The sequence below is a fragment of the Pungitius pungitius genome, chromosome 6 (assembly GCF_949316345.1).
Source record: "Pungitius pungitius chromosome 6, fPunPun2.1, whole genome shotgun sequence".
Lineage (NCBI taxonomy): Eukaryota > Metazoa > Chordata > Actinopteri > Perciformes > Gasterosteidae > Pungitius > Pungitius pungitius.
This window is the reverse complement of record NC_084905.1, coordinates 20,244,770-20,262,833: the sequence shown is the minus strand read 5'-3', so window position 1 is coordinate 20,262,833 and position 18,064 is coordinate 20,244,770. Positions and strand designations below refer to the sequence as shown.

The following is an 18,064-nucleotide window of genomic DNA, read 5'->3' as shown; positions in this document are numbered from 1 at the left end:
AACAAACCAACGAGTTGGACACACAATGACGTCACTCTCTTCAACCAAAAACGTGATTCCACCTAGCGTTCTGGCGGTGAACTGCTTTGCGTGCGCGTTTGTGTTCGCAGCGGCAGAGGTTGTCTGCCTCCGTCACCTGATTCGTCACACATTCGTAAACACAATGGTGAAAATGTTCAAAATGCATCATACATCCATTGCAGCGATTACGATCGTATGAGTGAGCGCTAAATCACTGCCACGTATGAAGAGATACGTTCAAGACAATATATTTAATTAATGAAAGATCGCAAGATAACAATACGTCCTAGTGCGGCTGCGATAAACGGTCGACCACTACAGCTTGAAAGTGTCCTTCGATTTTTCTTTATTTTTAATTAAACTGTACACGGGCCGCGTCGAGGAAACGTTGGTGGGTGTAACGTGGAACAAAAGAATGTACATTTGCAACGAATATACTGTGAAATACTCAATAATAGCCAAGACTAAGCCAGGGGAAGAATTTAATATCATTAATGTTTTACCCACAAAATGAAGAAATGGACGTAATGATATACAGCCATTGTAAGCACTGCTTGATTGGAGTTTTTGTAAAAACATTGAGGCCTTATTCGTCTTATAATTAATTGCAAAAAAATAGCTTCACCATGCCTGAATATCTACAAATGCTAGCAAAAACTCAGGAGATATTTGTTTTTACAAAAACTCTAATCAAGCAGGGTTTACAAAAGCTGTAAATCATTACGTCCCAGTGAAGTAAATGTAACGTTGCAGTGAAGAATAAATGCATACAAAGTGATCCTGTGTTTTGTGATGTCACCGCAAATCAGTGAATGAATTACATCTTGATAAGTTGCAGTGAGCTGCAGAACTACTTTTCTTGAGATAAGATCCTATCTATGTGCGACCTCCGTCTTCCGGCTCTCTACCATTTTGAGTTTGTCTTTTGGAAGCTGAGCAAAGGACCAGGGTCGGCCGGTCGGAGCGTTGGTTACGAAAGTAAGTTAAGGAATCAACATCACACGTCATACAGCTGCCTTATAACATATTGTGAGTTCAGTGACCTCGGCCTTGTTTACATGGGACATTTTAGTCGAGTGAGTTATGTAACAACAACGCAAAGCCACCGGGGGGCCTGTCCATCGCACACTGTGCCTCAGTAAGTATTAATAGGAATCCAAATGCACCTGCTGCACTCTGAGAGATGACTGCAGACAGCGCGCAGGCGTCACGCAGCGGCTTCTGAGTTTCGGGTGGAGAGCTCCTCTGAGAAAGATGTTCAACTGGGAAGAGGAGTGGAACATCTCCTTCGCGGGCTGCGGCTTCAGGAGCGTCTACCACCTGGGCGCCCTGAGCTGCGTGCTGGAGCGGCTCCCTCGGCTGGTTCACGGAGCCTCCAAGATCTGTGGGGCGTCGTCTGGTTGTCTGGTGGCTGCAGCCCTCACCGTTGGGATCCCCATCGGTGAGTTTAAAAAAACCAAAACACCGACCCACACAGCAGTGTTTGTTCCTTGTGAGCTTTGAGGCTGCAGTTGATGCCATGTGATGTACAGTACGTGGTTGTTGTTGTTTTTTCCTCCTGTAGTGCCTGGCCATTCAGAAATGTCAGGGACTTGTTATCTCAGAGCCCGTGCTGTTGTTTGTGCTGGTAGTAATGTCACACTCCCAGTTCATGCGATAGTGTGAGCAAACTCCAGAGGTCACGTGGAGTTCAAAGCGGAGGGAGGCCCAGCGAGGAAAAACACGCGTCACCGACTGTCCTCTCATGCACCGATGTTGCAGAACATAAAATATCGACTTTTTTTTTTGCAACCTCGGTTGAACTAAAGAGAATAGGAGGAGAATTTGAGAACCAATAGTTTTGGTTATCGCATGATAAGGGATGAAATCAGTGAATGATGGAGAAACTGTAAACGGGTTCTATTAAAAGGTTGACTTGTTGTTTCCGGACTCTGACTTTGCTCCACCTTCCTCCTCAGAGGAGTTCACTGCTGATGTTCTGACCGTGGCCAAAGAGGCCAGGAGACACACTCTGGGGGTTTTCCACCCGACCTTCAGCCTGCAGCGGACAGTCCGCTCCCTGCTGGAGAAGCTCCCTGCAGACGCACACCTGCGGGCCTCCGGCCGGCTGTGCGTGTCTCTCACCAGGCTGCCCGACCGCAGGAACGTGTTGGTGTCGCAGTTTGAAAGCAGAGAGGATCTCATTCAGGTAGGAGGAGGAGGAGGAGGAGGAGGAGGGAGGAACCTCACACTGTGGCGATACGTCATGTTTTGTTCTGGATCTCCTCGTCTTGCCTTCGCAGGCGCTGATGTGCAGCTGCTTTTTCCCTGTTTACTGCGGTTTCATCCCACCTTCCTTCCACGGGGTGGTGAGTAGACACGTGGAATTCTTCCAAGCCCCTGTAATCAAACCCTCACGACCACGGAGGCGTTTCTTTTTTAAATCAATCAACCCGAATGTAACGCGTCCATGGGGTTTCCTTCTCGATTCCAGCGCTACATCGACGGAGCCCTCAGCAACAACATGCCTCTGTTCGAGCGGAGGAACACCGTCACCATCGCGCCCTTCTCCGGCGAGAGCGACATCTGCCCCAGAGAGGGGACCTTCAACTTCTTCGAGGTGCACTACGGCAACGTGAGCATCCAGGTGAACACGGGGAACGTGCACCGGATCTGTACGTCTTTCCTCCCTCCCAGACCCGAGGTGGGTGCCTTTAGAGATGGAATCTCTACCAGGCTTCTCTGTCACACGTAGTCAAAAAAAAAAAAAAAAGCCACTTTTGTGCTTGACAGACACTGGCTGAGATCTGTCACAACGGCTACAGGGACGCTCTCCTCTTCCTGAGGGAACGAGGTGAGCTCGGAGCAGAGGGCGTCCCGCCGGGTCTGTCCCAGGAGACGCTGCTGGACGGACAAAACCCTCAGCGAGGAGATCGCCGCCGGCTGAAGGTCGCAGCGAATCTCCCGCCATGCATCGCTGAAGGTGAATGCGGTGAACGTTTGACTTCCTGTGAAGGCCACAGACATGAACTGTCCCACGGGCTCATCCATACATGTGTGTGTGTGTGTGTGTGTGTGTTAGTGCTGTGGGAGGCGTGCAGGGACGGTCACCATGGAGACACTCGGGTGGGGTCTCAGGTCACCGACTTCCTCCCCGTGAGGCTGCTGATGTCTCTTCTGAGCCTCCTCTTGCTGCCCGTCGAGGTGATCTTCTCACTCGCCAAAAGGTAACGAGCTTCCAACGCGAAGGAGGCAAAGTCATGTTTTAAAAAAAAGCACTTTGAATGGCCTTCTTGTTGAAATGTGCTTCACGAATCCGTGACCTCGCCGTGCCTGCGTTCTCCAGGGCATTTGGAGAGCAGCGCTGCTGTAGCAGCTCCTCGACCTCCGACCTCACAGGGGCCGAACAGACGGAACCGGCGTCCTCGGTGGACACCAGCCGCGGCCCGGACTCGTCCTCCTCCTCCCCCGGAGCGAGGGCGGCGGGTGCGGAGGCGTCACGGAGACGCAAGCGGGAGGGTCGCCAACCAGAGACCACGGCAGGCTGACCCCCAACGGAGTAATGTCGCTTCGGATTATTGCAACCCAACAACCACAGGACGAGGACCAAAAGCTTGACTTTTGTCAACTTTTCACACTTTCTCTCATATGAAGATTATGAGAGTAACACAATGTGTTGCATGTTGTTTCCTTTCTAATATAATCTCTCTCTAAAAAAAAACCCCACCTCAGCTACGGTCACATGCTTACAATGAAATGACTGAAAAGCAGTCCAATAATATAGAAAAGGCATCATCAAGACATTTTAATGGACACATTTCATAAAATCCCTTGTGAGTGACATTTTCATAATCATACAAAATGTAATTCTAAAATCCCTACAGTCAAAAAGAAAATTGATGATAAAAAGATTGAAACCTGTAACATTGTGTTGAAGGGCCGACCAGGAGCCTCTAACATGCAGGATGATTTCATCCAGCAATCACTTGTCGTAGCACCATGAATGTAAAACATCACTGCTGAATAAATCCCCAAATCACAGGATCATGAAGGCTGATACCGATGGATCAAACGTATAAACAAAGCGTCTTGACTTACTGTGCAAACAGTAGAGGGGGATGTTTATGCTTACTGCATGGCCGTGCAGTACAAAGGGTAAACAAACATTTAAATACATGACCTTCTTCAAGACAGTCCAGCATTATTGTCCCTGATTTCACATATTAAAAAAAAAAAAAAAAAAAAAAAAAGACTGCCGTGAAGATGATCATACATTAGAGCAAGACCACAAACAAGATTTAAAAAATACAATAAAATGCAGGGAATAATCTGCAAAAGTTCTACTAGAAAAGTCCATCTATGTGTGTTTTATGTTCCACTCTGACACTAAGAAAAAAAAGAAAAGGCAAACGGTTGAAAACCAGACGGAAGTAGTCCTGCCGCTACGCGCTGGGCTCCTTCGGTGCCCCGCTGATGTCCGGGATCTGATCCGCAAAGGACTGAGTCATCCACTGTCCGTCCGGCAGCTGGCCCTCTGGGATCTGTGACGTGGTCGCCTCCTGAGCTCCTTCTGAAGACACACCAGGACCCTCCGTCAGGAACTTCTCACTCACTGCCACCAAGTGGCTTCTATTCTCAGACATATTCCTGTTGGCCACACATGGCCAATAAGGCCCGATTGGGACTAAATCCACATTTGACCCCTAAACGGATTTGTCCCCTCCGACTCAACTCTGAAATCAGTGTTTTTCTACCAGAGTTTATAGAACCTTTGATGTACTTTTCACTGCGGGAAGCCGCCTGTAATCTGCTTATTAAAATAAATACGGATTTAATAACCCCCGACCGCGTTACCTGTGTTTTCTGCACTCGAGAACGTGCAGTGGCCGTTGGTCTGGCCGGGGGCCGCGGACCCTTCGCCCCCCGCCGCGGCCCCCGCCCCGGACCCTTCTGCCCCCGCGGGCCCGTCGGCTCCTCTCTCCGCGTAGACTCCGCCGAAGGCGTCTTCGTAGCCGGGATCGTACTGCTCCTCCTTTATGGCCATCCGCTTGGCGTCCTCTGTTCAAACGGGACAGACGAGACGCAATTAGTGGGATTATTAAAATTAGGATGAAACGGAGGCAGCGATGTCACTGCCAATGATTTCTAAATGGTTACAAGGCGGGTTTTGTGCTTCCTTCCCATCTCCACCCCCCCCCGGCGTGCTTACCTTTAGCCAGCGACAGGTCGAAGGAGTAATCGATCTCCTCCACCTCAGTCGGTTTCTGGACGCCCTTCAGCTGGTCTCGGAGCTCCCTCAGTTTGATGTAGAAGTGGACTTTGTCCTGAGCTCGAGGGAACTGAGCACAGCGAGCGCTGGATGAAGGCATCAAGTACAGAGCCTGTGGGGGGGGGGGGGGGTTGAATATTTAAGATGTTGTGCATTTAATTTTCAAATAGCTTTTTTTTTTTAGAAACCTCATTCAGATATTAGAGCTTAATGAAGCGGTGGGGGACTCACCACCTCACAGTCGGGGATCTTGTGCGGCTGCAAACCAAAATCAAGTTTCTTTGGTTTCTTACCAAACATCTCTCTGCAGAACATTTCATAAATGCCTTTTTGGGGATGAGAGAAGAACAGAAAATGTGACAGTTAACATTCGCGATTCATCTCACTGAAGCTGTGACTCTGTGGTAGAGGAGAGGAGCGCTTACATTTTCCATTAAAAACAGCAATAAGAGGCTTGAACTTCTTCAGCTTCTCTACGAGGATTTTGCCTCCCTCGCGCAACTCTTTACTGTCGAGATGGAAACAAAAAGAAAAACGGCGTCAGAACAAAAGTCTAATTTGAGCGACCTGGAATCTCGGCTGGTTGGAGCTACATCTTCCAACATTACCTTGAGAGGTCTTTGCTCCCCGGCGTGGCTCTGGCCACCATGTTGGTGAAGCCCATTTTGTACTTGCCAGGCAGCGTGGTGTCGTGCATGTGGTTCAGCAGCTCCTCGGTGAAGCCGGACAGAAAGAGGCACTTCCCTGAAATGCAAACGTCACCTCGTCATTTCTCTCTCGCTCTCTGGGCGACACAAGCAGAGATTTAGTCAATGAGGTCACAGCATCCAGCTAAACTTACAACGTCGGGGGAGGAAAGAACAACAAAAAAAATATTCCAGCCATCACATGTTTTAAATCTTAATTTCACAAAATAAATAACCTTAGATGGTGCAGACGTCAAACTTAAAAAAAAATAATTATTTTACAATTACACCCCTCAAAATTGTTCTGATGAGACAACTTACAGAAATGATTTCCAGGACCTGGAAACCACCGTCCAATGAAAGCTGCCATCAGTCCCGGGTTGATACCAATCTGGGGAGAAAAGCGATGCACGTTTTTTTTTTTAAGCGTTCAAAAACCCAAATAATTAGACTCCACTCAAACAGCCGAGCAGGGAAGCTTACAATGACGTAGTCCAGGTTGTATTCCAGCAGGTCGGGCAGAGTTTTCGTCATGACCTCCTCTTCCGACATTCCCTTAAAGCGGTCGATTTTCCTCTTCACCTTCTTCTCGGTGTCGATCTTCTCTTGCGTGCCGTCTCCCTGAGCGTCGGCGCCCTTCTTGGGCTTCCGACCCGGTTTGGCTTTCGGGGCATTTGGGTCCTTTGGCGGCTTCGGTGCCTTGGGGACTTTCGGAGGTTTTGGTGGTTTTGGTGCCTTGGGGACTTTTGGTGGTTTTGGTGCCTTGGGGACTTTTGGAGGTTTTGGTGCTTTGGGTTCCTTGGGTTCCTTGGGTTGAGCTGCTCTGCCTCTTTTTTTGGGCGGGGCTACAAGAGAGGTGACGTCAGACGGATGAACTGCCTTAATCGTTGCCATTTCCTGGTTGAGTGAGTGTTGACACAAATCTAACCTCCACGCAAACCACAATACCAGTAAAAAATGTTTCAAAAAGCAAATATATATACACTTGTACTTGTTCATACTACTTAACAGAAACATTAGCTATTATGATGCAAAGTTTTGTCAACACTTCATGCTTAATTGAGAATCCTGGGATCTGACCCCAGAACCAGCCGACCTATAAACAGTGAGGGACTTGAAAGGGGATCATATTACGTTTAGCCAGGTTCTCCGGTTCCTGCTGATCCATCATGGGTTCTGGATAAGCCATGTGTGCCATGGCTGCCTCTCCCGTCTGCCCCTCTGGGTAGTGAGACGGATGGTTGAAGCCGGAATATTGGGCCTGGAGAGCCTGAAACTGTTGTGCAGACTGAACCCTGTGAGGAGGAATGATTTTTAAACAAACAGGGGCTGTATTAATACAACATGTGAAGTTAGACCGAGTCAGACCCGCGGGCTGTGTAAGCACACAATGTGTCACTGTGTGCTTTGTGATGATGCATCGTTTAGTTTAAGAGATTCTTAAATGCAACGGATGGCGCCGTTTTTATTCATGTATAAAGCGTGCTGTGAACTTTTGCACATACGCTGGAAGATATTTAGCATCCTTCATGCTAGCAATATTTAAAACTATTTGTTATGCATCATGCACGTTGTTATTGTATTGTTTCTCAGGTTCTTTGATCGTGTGATTTAGTTAGCTGGAGACAATTTAGAGAGTTTTGTTTCACTAGAAGTCAAACTACGTTCTTAAAAAACTACTGTTAGCATTAATTTTAGCGAGGAGGAACCAATGAAGTTTGAGTATCAGTTGTGAAAATGTGTGCATGTTTATGATTAAAAAACAGGCGATAAATCCCCCTGGAGTGTTGTGTTATTTTCAATCCAGATGGAGAACTTACATCTGTAAGTAGCTGTACGTTCCCAGTCAACAAGGGTTAGGGAAATAAGGACATCCTTTAAGAAATGTTACATCCTATTGAGTGAAATGATCATTCCACTGAACGCTTCCCTTTACGTTTCCTCTTTTAAAAAAGTAAAACTACATCAGGTTACAACCAAGCAATACACACAGATCTGTAAATCATCAGTAACGTAACGACCCAAACACAAATGGTAAAACAAAACTCAAAAAAAGGGGCACACATGCTTAATTTCATTTTCATCCCACTTTGCCATCGAGAGGTCTGCAGATAGTCGAGCCTTGTGGCGGAGGAAGACTCACCACTGCTGAAGATACTCCGGGGAGACAACAGGGAATCCATTCAGCTTGTCTTCCATCTTTTGGGTGGTTTGGACTTTATCAAATAAATCAATAGGCAAATTGAGGACATGTTGTTTGAGCATATTGAGGGTCTGGCAGTGTATGAATCTGAATGCATGTGCCAGGGCATTTTACATAAAGGCAACAAAAGACAAAACCACGACATAAACCAACAAAAGGATGACGACGGAGATACCACAACAAAAACAACGTTAAAACAGCTTCATGTAGAGCGTACTAACAGCGGAAATTCTTCACGGCGGAATCCACTTCTTACGTTACACTTGCACCTTGTTCCACGGCTATGCTAACCAGCGAGCTAACCCTCAATGGAGACCGGCTCGCCTTTCATTTTCAGACCGCTTCAAAGTGGCGTTACGCTGCTGGAAGGCAGATGCGCGGGTGTGCTGGTGTCTGATGGAGTTCACATAGGTTTCATGTTCCGGGGGCTAATCTGAATTTGATTGTTAAAGGCAATTCGGTAAGCTGTGCCACAAGTGCAGCTAATATTAGCAAACAGCTAGCTGTTGAGCTAACTTAGCATGGATGAATGGTTTCGCGTCGAGCGAGATTCCTCGCATAGAAATGGCTCCGGCTTTACCAGTATTTAAAAACGCAGACGTACCTGTTGTGGGTGATGTGTATATGAGTATCTTCTGTACGTGAAACTGTTATTTTTCCATCTATCCTGCTATTCTATTCACACCATATGAGGAGCAACAGAGGCAACAAAGACATGACAGCCCTTCCAGTCAACTTTGACACCAGACGATACCAAGTCTAAGACGTAGGTGTGCAGGATTACATATATGTTTCACTCTATTAGAAAGAATGACTAAAAGGGACCTACATTATATTGTTTAGTTTGATATATCTATATTAAATAAACATCTTTGAATACGGCGTTTTTACTGAAAACTAAACTGCAAATGTAAAACCGAACGAAACCGAACCTCCCCTGTGGTTTAGTTGGTATGAGCTGCTCGGCTTTTAAAGTCTGCTGGCGAGGCTCCTTATTGGCTGATAAGTCGGCGATGTTTAAAGGGTTTGTTAGCAGCTTGGTGCAGGGATGTGTATATATATATATATATATATATATATATATATATATATTTATTTATTAATTAATAAACGACGTAGCAAACAGGATTATTTTACTTGCACCTATTGTTCAGCGGGATCATCTTTACATTTTTTTTAAATGGTGTATTCAATCAGAAGATGTAAAAGAGCTGTAATGTACATCTATAAACGAAATACACAATGAGGGTATGAAAGTGATGAGGATGATGTTTTTTGTATTTTTTAGACCGTTTCAAACAGATGAAAAGGTGTATTAACACTACAACAGACTAGTCAGAGCTACGGAGCAATTTTCCTCTACACACACAGTACATGATTGGCTCCTAACAAAATATGTATTTGGAAGTATGGGCCTATTTAAAACTTGATCTGCAGCTTATGATTAATTTACTAGCAGTAGTAAACAAATTAAATTAGATCCACTTCATCACGGATAAAGATTCTCTCAGGGGATCCCTCCAAGAGTTAAACGCAGGGTCCAAAACCAACAAAGCTAACTTCCTGTCAATGTTAAAGCTCAGCATACCATCCATTGAGGTATGTTATTTTGCATTAATTAATGACTTTCCTTTACATTCAATGCAAACTGTCAGTTATTTATATAATTAACACCGTAGACTCAATGCTTGGAGAGATGATCTCAGCAGATATTAATTACAGGGAATGAGTGATCTGTAGAATCCTTCCTGACAAAGATAACGGGACCCAATGCAATAATGTTGACGGTTTGCTGCACTGAATGCTGGAACATTAACATAATTATTCTAGGAAAGCATTTTTAACCTGGTGTTCCGTGTGTACTGTGAATCCTGATCGATTAATCTGCTCCTGGCGGGGAGAGAAGCACAGACACTTTGTTCTGATGGCTCGTGTGTTTCCTCGACAATGAGACAATAAAACGTAACCAGCTTCAGAAGAGATTTAATAACTCTGTAATCATTGATTAGAAACCCCCGTGTACAATTATCTATTTTTTTTACAGCTGATAAATCATAAAATGTTGTTCTTTCAAAATACAAAAATAAGTCACTGGACACGTGTACCATACAAAATGCAATAAATAGTGATAAAAAATGACACCAAAAAACATGCAGTCTGTTTGAGAGTTAGAAAATGTAACCGCGGCGGGCACTTCCTCTCATTGTGCGTCTCACGGCGAGGCCTCGGGAGACCGAAGGACCTCTCTTTAGTCACCAGAAGGCTCCTCGCCCCGCGTCGATGTGTCATGCTACTTGTAACAGCTGATATCCGGTGTCTGCTGGGCGAACCTTCTCCGGGCTGCAGCAGGTCCCGCGTCGCATCGTCCCGCCGACCGCTCTACAAAGTCCGAGGTCTGCGAGACGCCGCGGTGCCAACCCGAGGAGACGAGCCGCGCAGTTCTGGAAAACCACCCAAAATGTTTTAATGGGACCATCGGTACCTCGAGGAGGGCTGAGATCGTCGTTTTAAAGCAAATCAACACACTGTCGCGTTGGAGAGTGAGATCAGGGTGACACGTGCACTGCAAAATGTAACGATCAACAAGAAAGGAAACGTTAGAAAAGCCTTCAGAAAGCGGCTGAATCGTTCGAGGACGCCAACATGCTGGGACCCAGCTGAGGGCATCTAACCAAGGTGGGTTATTTAATACTTTAGCTTTTGTCTTTAATTTTCCGTGCATGGATTTCACCTTTGTGTTTGTAACTTTTTGACTCATCTGATGACATATCCCCTATAAAAAGGCGTTTTTTTCTCCTCCTGTTCTGGATCTTGGTTCATGCTCCTGAAACTGCGATTCCATCGTGTAAACCTGCTGAGAACGACGTGGCGACTTCGCTACCTGTGTGCTGCTGCAGACCGGCCCGTTGGCTCCCCCCCCCTCGGCCTCCCTCAGTAGGTGGAGTTGCTGCTTTGCCTCGCGTCCCCACGCAGCTCGCCACAGCTTTCGTACTCTGGATCCACCTGCTCCTCTTTGATCGCCATCCTCTTGGCGTCCTCTGCAGAAAAGAGGGAAGCGCAAAAGGAGTGAGATCTTCCTACGAGACGTGAAAAACGCCGCCACCAATAAGACACAGAAAGAGGCGGAGTTGGAGCGTTCACCTTTCGCTAAGTGCAGGTCGAACGAGTACTGCGTCTCCTCCACCTCGATCTTGGGCATCAGGCCTTTCATCTGGTCCCGCAGCTCCTTCAGCTTGATGTAGAAGTGGACCTTGTCCTGCGCGCGGGGGAACTGGGCGCAGCGGGGGCTGGAGGACGGCATCAGGTAGCAGACCTGCGGGGAGCGAAGCATGCCCTGAGCGTGCTGGTCGTGGGTTTTCTGCTGAGCGCGTTCTGAGAGGCGCTGCTTCAACGTACCGTCTCAGTTTCTGGGATTTTGTACGGCTGCAGCCCAAAGTCGAGATTCTTTGCCTTCACCCCGAAGGTTTCTTTGCAGAAGATCTCGTAGATACCTGAAGAAAGCAAGAAATGTCAACGCGCCGCTGACCTCGCCCAATGGCTCCACGCATAAGCCACTGGAACACTTCAAAGTTCAGTATTTTGCTGCTGCAATAAGTAAGTGTACCTTTCCCATTAAAAGCTGCAATTAACGGTTTGTACTTCTGCAGCTTGTCAAGTAACTGCCGACCTCCTTCTCGAATCTCCTTACTGGGATAAAAACACAGAATCAGAGGAACATTATCTAGGTTTGCTTCCAGGGACTTTATTTGGAACTCCTCTGTCGCAATGCTGCCGCTTCCATTAACTTAGAAGATCGATGCAATTTTCATGAAATTCACCTGGAGAGGTCCTTGCTGCCAGGCGTGGTCCTCTCCACCATGTTGGTGAAGCCAATGCTGTATTTCTCCGGCAGGCTTTGGTCGTGCATGAAGTTGAGCTGCTCGTCGGTTAGACCGGAGAGAAACAGACATTTCCCTGCAGGTGGAAAGAAGGAAGGAGTCAGACGTTGTTTAGCCAGGTCTGCTCCGCGGAATTCAGCGGCTTCGTTTTCAAGCATAACTTGACTTAACATTAATAAACGTCAAGGTTATAAAGAAGAAAAGTTCCCTGTGCTCATTGTCTGCTGGTTGCAGTGAATCACTGGAGTTTAAATGCTGAAAAAAAATCATTCCCACAGCTACACACAAAACAAATCATTTCATAAAACCTCTTTGTAATTCAGAATGATGCATCTAAGTATCTGGACCTTTTCAAATCTCATCGCATGGATTTGAAATGATAAGTTTGAACAGATCTGAGCTTGTGCAGCGAGCGTTTGTAACGACGGACCCGAGGTTAAAAAAAAAACCAAGGACGCGGTTTAATTGCTGCAGTCAATCGTGAAACTGGATTTCCACTCACAGAAATGGTTTCCCGGGTTTGGATAATGGCGTCCTTTGAAGGCTGACAATAGTCCTGGGTTAATTCCAATCTGAGGAGAAGCATGAAGGTGTTACCATGGCAACAGACGGGGAAAATCACACGTCGTTTGTGACTGAAAGCTTTCAACGGTGTGTGGAAGTCATTTCTGTACAATTGAAACCCATTCGCTACTTGCAACAAAAAAACAAAAAAAAAAGGATGTAAATAACTTACTATAAGAATGTCGAGATTGTAGGCGATGACGTCAGGGAGCGTTTTGGCCATGACCTCAGCCACCGACATGCCGTTGAAGCGGTTGAGGGCCCTCTTGGCTTTCTTGGCGGCCTCGACCTCGTTCTCCTCCTCCTGCGTCTTGCCGTCCTCGACCGGTTGCTTCGGCGGCCGGCCTCTCTTCTTCTTCACCGGCGTCGCAGCTGAGTCAGCCAGGAGGAAAATGTAGGAATCATCCACAAAGGACTTGTGAGCCAATGGATTGTCGTGGTGGACTTCTATTAGCATTTGCTGTTATCCGAGTTCGTATCAAATTGTGTGAATACAATAATGGAGTAATAAACTATACATGTATTGTAATTGGTACTTGGTCGGTCGAGATGCCATGACTTGGACAGAAATCCCCTGCAGTCACGTCATATCTATATATATATAAATACTCGGGTCAATAAGCTCTTCCGTACCTTGGGAGGGGGCAGCCGGCTGAGGTTGGTGCTGAACACTCGGCTCCAGCTGCTGTATGGTTTGTTGGTGCTGAGGGTGGTGCAGGTGCGCGGGATGCTGCAGCTGCTCCCTGGCGTGCGGCTGGTAGCTCAGGTCCTGGTAGTGATTTTGGGCCGGCGGGTTATAGTTCTGGTAAAAAGGTTCCTGGTAGACGGGCGGATCGCGGTGGACAGACAGCTCGGCCATTACGAGGTCATCTCTGGGCCCTTCTGCGTAGTGGCCCATGTTGTGATAAGACATCACATGCTGCGCCTCGGGGTGCTGCTGGCTGGACTGGTACCTGGAAAACAGAGGGTGCACAAGCGAAGGCGAGATGAGGAGGAAGGTCAAAGTTAAAGAGAGAAGGAAAAGGGAGGCGGGCCCAAAGGAGAAAAAAAAAAAAACAGGACCCGGACAAAGCGAGAAAGGACAGACTATGTCTGGTGCTCGATGGGGTGCGTGGAGAAGTGGCTGAGGCAAACGTACAAGACACGATACTTACAAACACACATGCGCTGATATACACCTCTTTGTATTCTCTGCATTTCATTCAGCTCCGACGGTACCTTTCCTCGCCCCTTTATTCCCCCCCGATTTTTCTGAGCTTCTCACGTTACGACACTTTTTTGCATCCACAAAACGGGTCGGTTTAACGCGGTGAAAACCGACCACGATGGAATCAATGTGCAAACTGTGGAAGGAGAGGAAGTCCACTACAGGTCCAGAGATCTCTTGCATCACGGCAGGAATGTGCATAAAGCCTGTAGCAACTGATGGTGTAATAACTGTTCAGTCAGATTTGTAAGAAATATAATGCAAATTTGTCAAGACAGCTACAGAGTAGATAATGCAGCATCATCAAGTTTATTATTGCAAGTTAATCTTTAAATGGTTATCACCCTTAATAACTACACTGCCACTTGCTACAAGCGTAAATACAAAGAATACAAGTATGTATGGTGTCGTGTGTCAAATTTCTTTTTTTCCCTCTCCATCTCATGCATGAAAATGAAGACGTCAGGGAGATAACATGAGAAGTTTTCCACGACCTGCCACCTCCAGCACCAACTCACCACTGCTGAAAATAATCCGTGGGTACCGTCAGTGATGTATACTGGTTTTCTTCCATCTTAACTGTTGACTTATTTCAATACATTAACAGTCATTCTGCTGCCAAAAAAAAAGCATCAACACACACTGCAGATGTGAGCTGTGTGGAGTTTGCAGCACATACGGTACACAAAGAAAGACTTATGGACGCGGCTACGAGAAGACGGAAGGCTTAGCTAACAGTTAGCTAACAACGCTACGCGGTGCTACAGACGTCTTCAGACCGCGAGCCACCTCTGGGTTAACGAGACATGAAGGTATTTGAGCGAACTACCGTACCTGTCATACATTTTGTTCTTTAGTTTTCAAATAGGAAGACTGGGGGCTGGGAATCCTCCCAAAACAAAGACCATTTAAACGCTTAATGATTCCTTTTGCGCAGGTTGCGTGAAGGCTTATCGCCACCTGCTGGCCAGGAGGGGGACTGCACGGCTCCAACTAAACACTATAATTTATCATATTTAACAATATTGTTCAACTATATTATTGCAAAAATGATCGATGATTACATAGTAAACTATTGAAAACTATTTTTTCATTTTAACATTATTGGATTACAGTGTATTGTAGAACGACTGTTTGAGGATCGTAGAAACTACCGCGAGATGGCGCTAAATCTTGTATGTAGGAAAAAAAACAGCCCAGATTTACACTGCAGACGAACACGGAAGCCAAAGATGGTATTTAAACAAACAGTGCATCGCTCCAAGTGAGAAAGCGGACCAGTAGAAAATACACAAACCTGCATCGACAAGCAGCCTTAAAATGTTGTGATAGAAAAATCGTTTAAGCTGAATAAGCATTAAACAAGATATTCACCATAAACGGAACCCATGTGTGATCAAACATGCGACGGGACACGGAATGGTATAACCGGTATGGTATCAGCAAATAGAGACGGAGTGAGACCTCTATTTCTTGTCTTGCATCTCCGTGTTAGCTAGCAGCATGACCTGCGTGCGGCTCCCAATGACAGACCTTTGGATTGAATTGTCACTATGGTGAAAGTTAGTTTCGTATTGCACTCTTTTATTTAAAGGCAGTGAGAAAAAACAAGGTACGGTCCTACTAGCGTCAGTTTGTGTCTTTAAATATGTTCTCATATATGGTGTTCTAACATTACATCACGGCTAACAAGGTTAGCCTCCACACTGGATTTGCTGATCAGGTAGTTAATCACCTTTAGCGCTATATGTAATTTATGTCACGTGTGCATGCGATTGACACTGAAAAGGTGCTCTTTGCCAATGGCAACGCAGACCCATGATCAAATGTGAGGAATTGTTTAGTAAGTAGAGAGCATGGTTTGACTTTGCACCTTAATAAAAGGGAGACAGATTAAACAAAATTCAGCTTGCTGGCATATCACTTTGTTTACCTCTTAAACCCCCCCCTCCCCCTCCCTCCAGGTAGAGGAGGTCTGTGAAGATGCCAGCAGGTGTGTCTTGGCCCCGTTACCTGAGGATGTTAGGGGCCAGTATGCTGGCCATGTTTGCAGGGGCTCAGGCCGTGCACCAGTACTACCTACCTGATCTGGTGAGGGACACACGTTGTCTCACATGTAAATGGACTGTACAGCACTGTTCTAGTCTTCTGACCACTCAAAGTGTTTTAACACTACATGACATCACTCACCCATTTACACCCTTTCACACACTGATGTCAGGACCACGCACACCTGCCCATCAGTCACTAACAATCACACACTGCAGTCACAGCTACAGGAGCAATGCTGGGGTTAAGTGTCTTACCCAGGGACACCTCGACATGCAGGTTAGCCGGGCCTGGGATCAAACCAACAACCCTCTGATTGGAGGACAACCGCGCTCCCCACTCACCTACAGTCTGTGCTTTTTTGTTGTTGTTTTTATCCTCCGTTCTTCTGAAATGCTGAATGTGTTCTCCCTGTTGTCTTTGCTCTTTCAGAGTATCCCAGAACTCCCCCCGAAGCCCGGGGAGCTTAAGACGGAACTGCTCGGCTACAAAGTCAGAGAGGAAGCTACTGCTGCGTTACAGCAGTTTAAAGCAGAACAAGAAAAGGTGGACTGATGTGGAATTTCAATGTCCTCAGTCTGATGGACACACGCTTTATTGGGCCAGCAGCGACGGGACATCTACAAATGTGTTGTCTATCAATGGAGCATCAAACAGGATCAGGATCAGATACAGTGTGACCAGACATATTTTGACCTGAAAACCCCCATGCCCCCACAGGTTTTTAGTTTAGTGAATGTAAAGTTGTATGTAACCACTCCCACATTTGGTCAGTTTTCAAACGACTTCATTGCAGTGTGCAGCGTCGTGAGTCTTGCCGTGTTCATCCTGTGATGGTTTTGTTGTTGAATGTATCGTCACTTTGTTAATTCTCTTATTAATACATTTGCTACCAACACAAATTTATGATTCAGAATACTGCATTATTGTTTTTTTGGGCCACAGTATGTAAAACTGTAAAGAAAACATTGATAGATATGAAAGTCAAACGGTTGCCAGTCAATACCCACCTGACTCAAAGAGCAACACAAACACTACGTGTCAACTAGTGTCCTGGGGCCTGTTTCAATAAGGAGGTTCAACCAACTCTGAGTTAAAACTTGAACTCTGAGTTGACTTACCCTGAGATGGGAAACTCTGAGTTTTCGGTTACAGAACAGCTGAAATGATTTAGATCAATCAACTCTGAGTTGACCTACTCTGAGTTAAGCGCGTGCACCACAACTATAAAAAGCCATTATCAATGGAGCGCAGATATTACGAGTCACCATGGCAACAGCGCCAGACAAAAAGAGGTCTTCATATTTTTCACCAGCAGAACTGGATGTGCTTATGCAAGCATATGGAGAGTACGAACATATATTTTAAAAAAAAAGCAACACGGCTGCAGCGGCGAAGGACAGAGAGTTAGCTTGGGAGAAAATAGCTGCTCGAGTCAATGCGTAAGTTTACATTTGAATTACTGTTATACAGTGTTGTGTGTAATTAATTTCTATGTAATCTAAAAACTGTAATTTAATTCCGTAATTTAAAGTAAAATCTGATGTAATTGCATTAAATGCTGCATAAACTATAAAGCAATTCTGTATAAAACAATAGTGGATTTAACATCAAATTTTAAAAGATATATTTTTTCAAGAATAATTCATGCAATTGTATAATGTTTATTTGAAAGCATTAAAAGTGCAGTTTCTTGTGTCTCCTTGTATTGTTCAAGTGGTTGAGGTTGATATGGGATTTAGAAAGTAATTAGTAATAAGTAGACCAATACTTTCTAGAGATAGTCATTATTACATTGATCTAATTACACTGTTGAAGAAGCCAGTTGTAGTTAGTAATATAAGTGACTTGCCCAACTGTTATAATATCAGAAGTGAAACTGGAAGAACAGTGTGTTATTCAACCTAATTTTAATTTTCATGTAGGTGCAATCCTGCAGGCATTAAAAGAACATGGCAGCAGCTGAAAATGAAATATAAAAACATAATTCAATCAGGTAAGGCTTGAACATATCATGGTTGTAGTCTACCTGACTTTACAAACATTTGACATATAAATAACTAAATAGCATCCAGTGTCTAGCAGTGCAGCAGCATTTTTGACATGGGTCTAAATGTTCATTCTCATTTGACTACTCAGCCAACAGAAAGAAGGCAGAGGCTCGCAAAACGGGGGGAGGACCTGCACCACCACCTCTGACAAATGCAG

The 18,064-nt window shown here is 45.6% G+C and overlaps 4 protein-coding genes across 8 annotated transcripts; 2 read left to right on the top strand and 2 right to left on the bottom strand.

The window, feature by feature from the left end:
- The first annotated feature begins 762 nt into the window (after positions 1-762).
- On the top strand, positions 763-3,739 carry LOC119196411 (patatin-like phospholipase domain-containing protein 2). The gene is made up of 7 exons (XM_037452077.2): positions 763-1,462; positions 1,980-2,209; positions 2,304-2,369; positions 2,495-2,704; positions 2,794-2,983; positions 3,083-3,227; positions 3,347-3,739. Exons 1-7 carry the CDS (start codon positions 1,276-1,278, stop codon positions 3,546-3,548), a joined length of 1,230 nt encoding a protein of 409 aa, XP_037307974.2. The 5' UTR covers positions 763-1,275; the 3' UTR covers positions 3,549-3,739.
- A 40-nt stretch (positions 3,740-3,779) lies between these two features.
- On the bottom strand, positions 3,780-8,897 carry tdg.1 (thymine DNA glycosylase, tandem duplicate 1). Of its 2 annotated transcripts, XM_037452075.2 has the most exons (11): positions 8,763-8,897; positions 8,099-8,171; positions 7,090-7,250; positions 6,439-6,800; positions 6,277-6,346; positions 5,878-6,013; positions 5,695-5,777; positions 5,501-5,595; positions 5,210-5,381; positions 4,855-5,058; positions 3,780-4,570 (listed from the first exon to the last, which is right to left on the bottom strand). In XM_037452075.2, the coding sequence occupies exons 2-11, from the start codon at positions 8,152-8,154 to the stop codon at positions 4,443-4,445; spliced, it is 1,467 nt and encodes a 488-aa protein (XP_037307972.2). In that variant the 5' UTR covers positions 8,155-8,171; positions 8,763-8,897; the 3' UTR covers positions 3,780-4,442. The 2 variants fall into 2 exon arrangements, with proteins under 2 accessions (XP_037307972.2, XP_037307973.2); XM_037452076.2 differs by lacking the exon at positions 8,099-8,171.
- Positions 8,898-10,125: 1,228 nt separating this feature from the next.
- tdg.2 (thymine DNA glycosylase, tandem duplicate 2) lies at positions 10,126-14,786 on the bottom strand. 3 transcript variants are annotated; one of them, XM_037451960.2, is made up of 11 exons: positions 14,642-14,770; positions 14,326-14,393; positions 13,234-13,553; positions 12,773-12,972; positions 12,539-12,608; positions 11,977-12,112; positions 11,763-11,845; positions 11,555-11,649; positions 11,300-11,471; positions 11,040-11,196; positions 10,126-10,599 (listed from the first exon to the last, which is right to left on the bottom strand). In XM_037451960.2, exons 2-10 carry the CDS (start codon positions 14,379-14,381, stop codon positions 11,090-11,092), a joined length of 1,239 nt encoding a protein of 412 aa, XP_037307857.1. In that variant the 5' UTR covers positions 14,382-14,393; positions 14,642-14,770; the 3' UTR covers positions 10,126-10,599; positions 11,040-11,089. The 3 variants fall into 3 exon arrangements, with proteins under 3 accessions (XP_037307857.1, XP_037307858.1, XP_037307859.1); XM_037451961.2 differs by lacking the exon at positions 14,326-14,393 and having other exon boundaries at positions 14,642-14,786; XM_037451962.2 differs by lacking the exon at positions 14,326-14,393 and having other exon boundaries at positions 14,651-14,770.
- Positions 14,787-15,268: 482 nt separating this feature from the next.
- LOC119196358 (ubiquinol-cytochrome-c reductase complex assembly factor 6) lies at positions 15,269-16,758 on the top strand. 2 transcript variants are annotated; one of them, XM_037451964.2, is made up of 3 exons: positions 15,269-15,419; positions 15,772-15,898; positions 16,289-16,758. In XM_037451964.2, the coding sequence occupies exons 2-3, from the start codon at positions 15,791-15,793 to the stop codon at positions 16,409-16,411; spliced, it is 231 nt and encodes a 76-aa protein (XP_037307861.1). In that variant the 5' UTR covers positions 15,269-15,419; positions 15,772-15,790; the 3' UTR covers positions 16,412-16,758. The 2 variants fall into 2 exon arrangements, with proteins under 2 accessions (XP_037307861.1, XP_037307863.1); XM_037451966.2 differs by having other exon boundaries at positions 15,276-15,530.
- Positions 16,759-18,064: the final 1,306 nt, after the last annotated feature.

Bases quoted from the DNA above. Each gene is read 5' to 3' on its own strand.
- LOC119196411 (XM_037452077.2), top strand. From the start codon at position 1,276: ATGTTCAACTGGGAAGAGGAGTGGAACATCTCCTTCGCGGGCTGCGGC. The intron at 2,210-2,303 runs GTAGGAGGAGGA...TTGCCTTCGCAG, and splicing joins GCAGAGAGGATCTCATTCAG to GCGCTGATGTGCAGCTGCTT. The intron at 2,370-2,494 runs GTGAGTAGACAC...TCTCGATTCCAG, and splicing joins CACCTTCCTTCCACGGGGTG to CGCTACATCGACGGAGCCCT.
- LOC119196358 (XM_037451964.2), top strand. From the start codon at position 15,791: ATGCCAGCAGGTGTGTCTTGGCCCCGTTACCTGAGGATGTTAGGGGCC. The intron at 15,899-16,288 runs GTGAGGGACACA...TTGCTCTTTCAG, and splicing joins AGTACTACCTACCTGATCTG to AGTATCCCAGAACTCCCCCC.
- tdg.2 (XM_037451960.2), bottom strand. From the start codon at position 14,381: ATGGAAGAAAACCAGTATACATCACTGACGGTACCCACGGATTATTTT. The intron at 12,973-13,233 runs GTACGGAAGAGC...TGGCTGACTCAG, and splicing joins GCCGGCTGCCCCCTCCCAAG to CTGCGACGCCGGTGAAGAAG. The intron at 11,197-11,299 runs GTGAACGCTCCA...TCTTTTCTGCAG, and splicing joins CGACCTGCACTTAGCGAAAG to AGGACGCCAAGAGGATGGCG.
- tdg.1 (XM_037452075.2), bottom strand. From the start codon at position 8,154: ATGGAAGACAAGCTGAATGGATTCCCTGTTGTCTCCCCGGAGTATCTT. The intron at 6,801-7,089 runs GTAATATGATCC...CCTCTCTTGTAG, and splicing joins ACCGGAGAACCTGGCTAAAC to CCCCGCCCAAAAAAAGAGGC. The intron at 5,059-5,209 runs GTAAGCACGCCG...CCGTTTGAACAG, and splicing joins CGACCTGTCGCTGGCTAAAG to AGGACGCCAAGCGGATGGCC.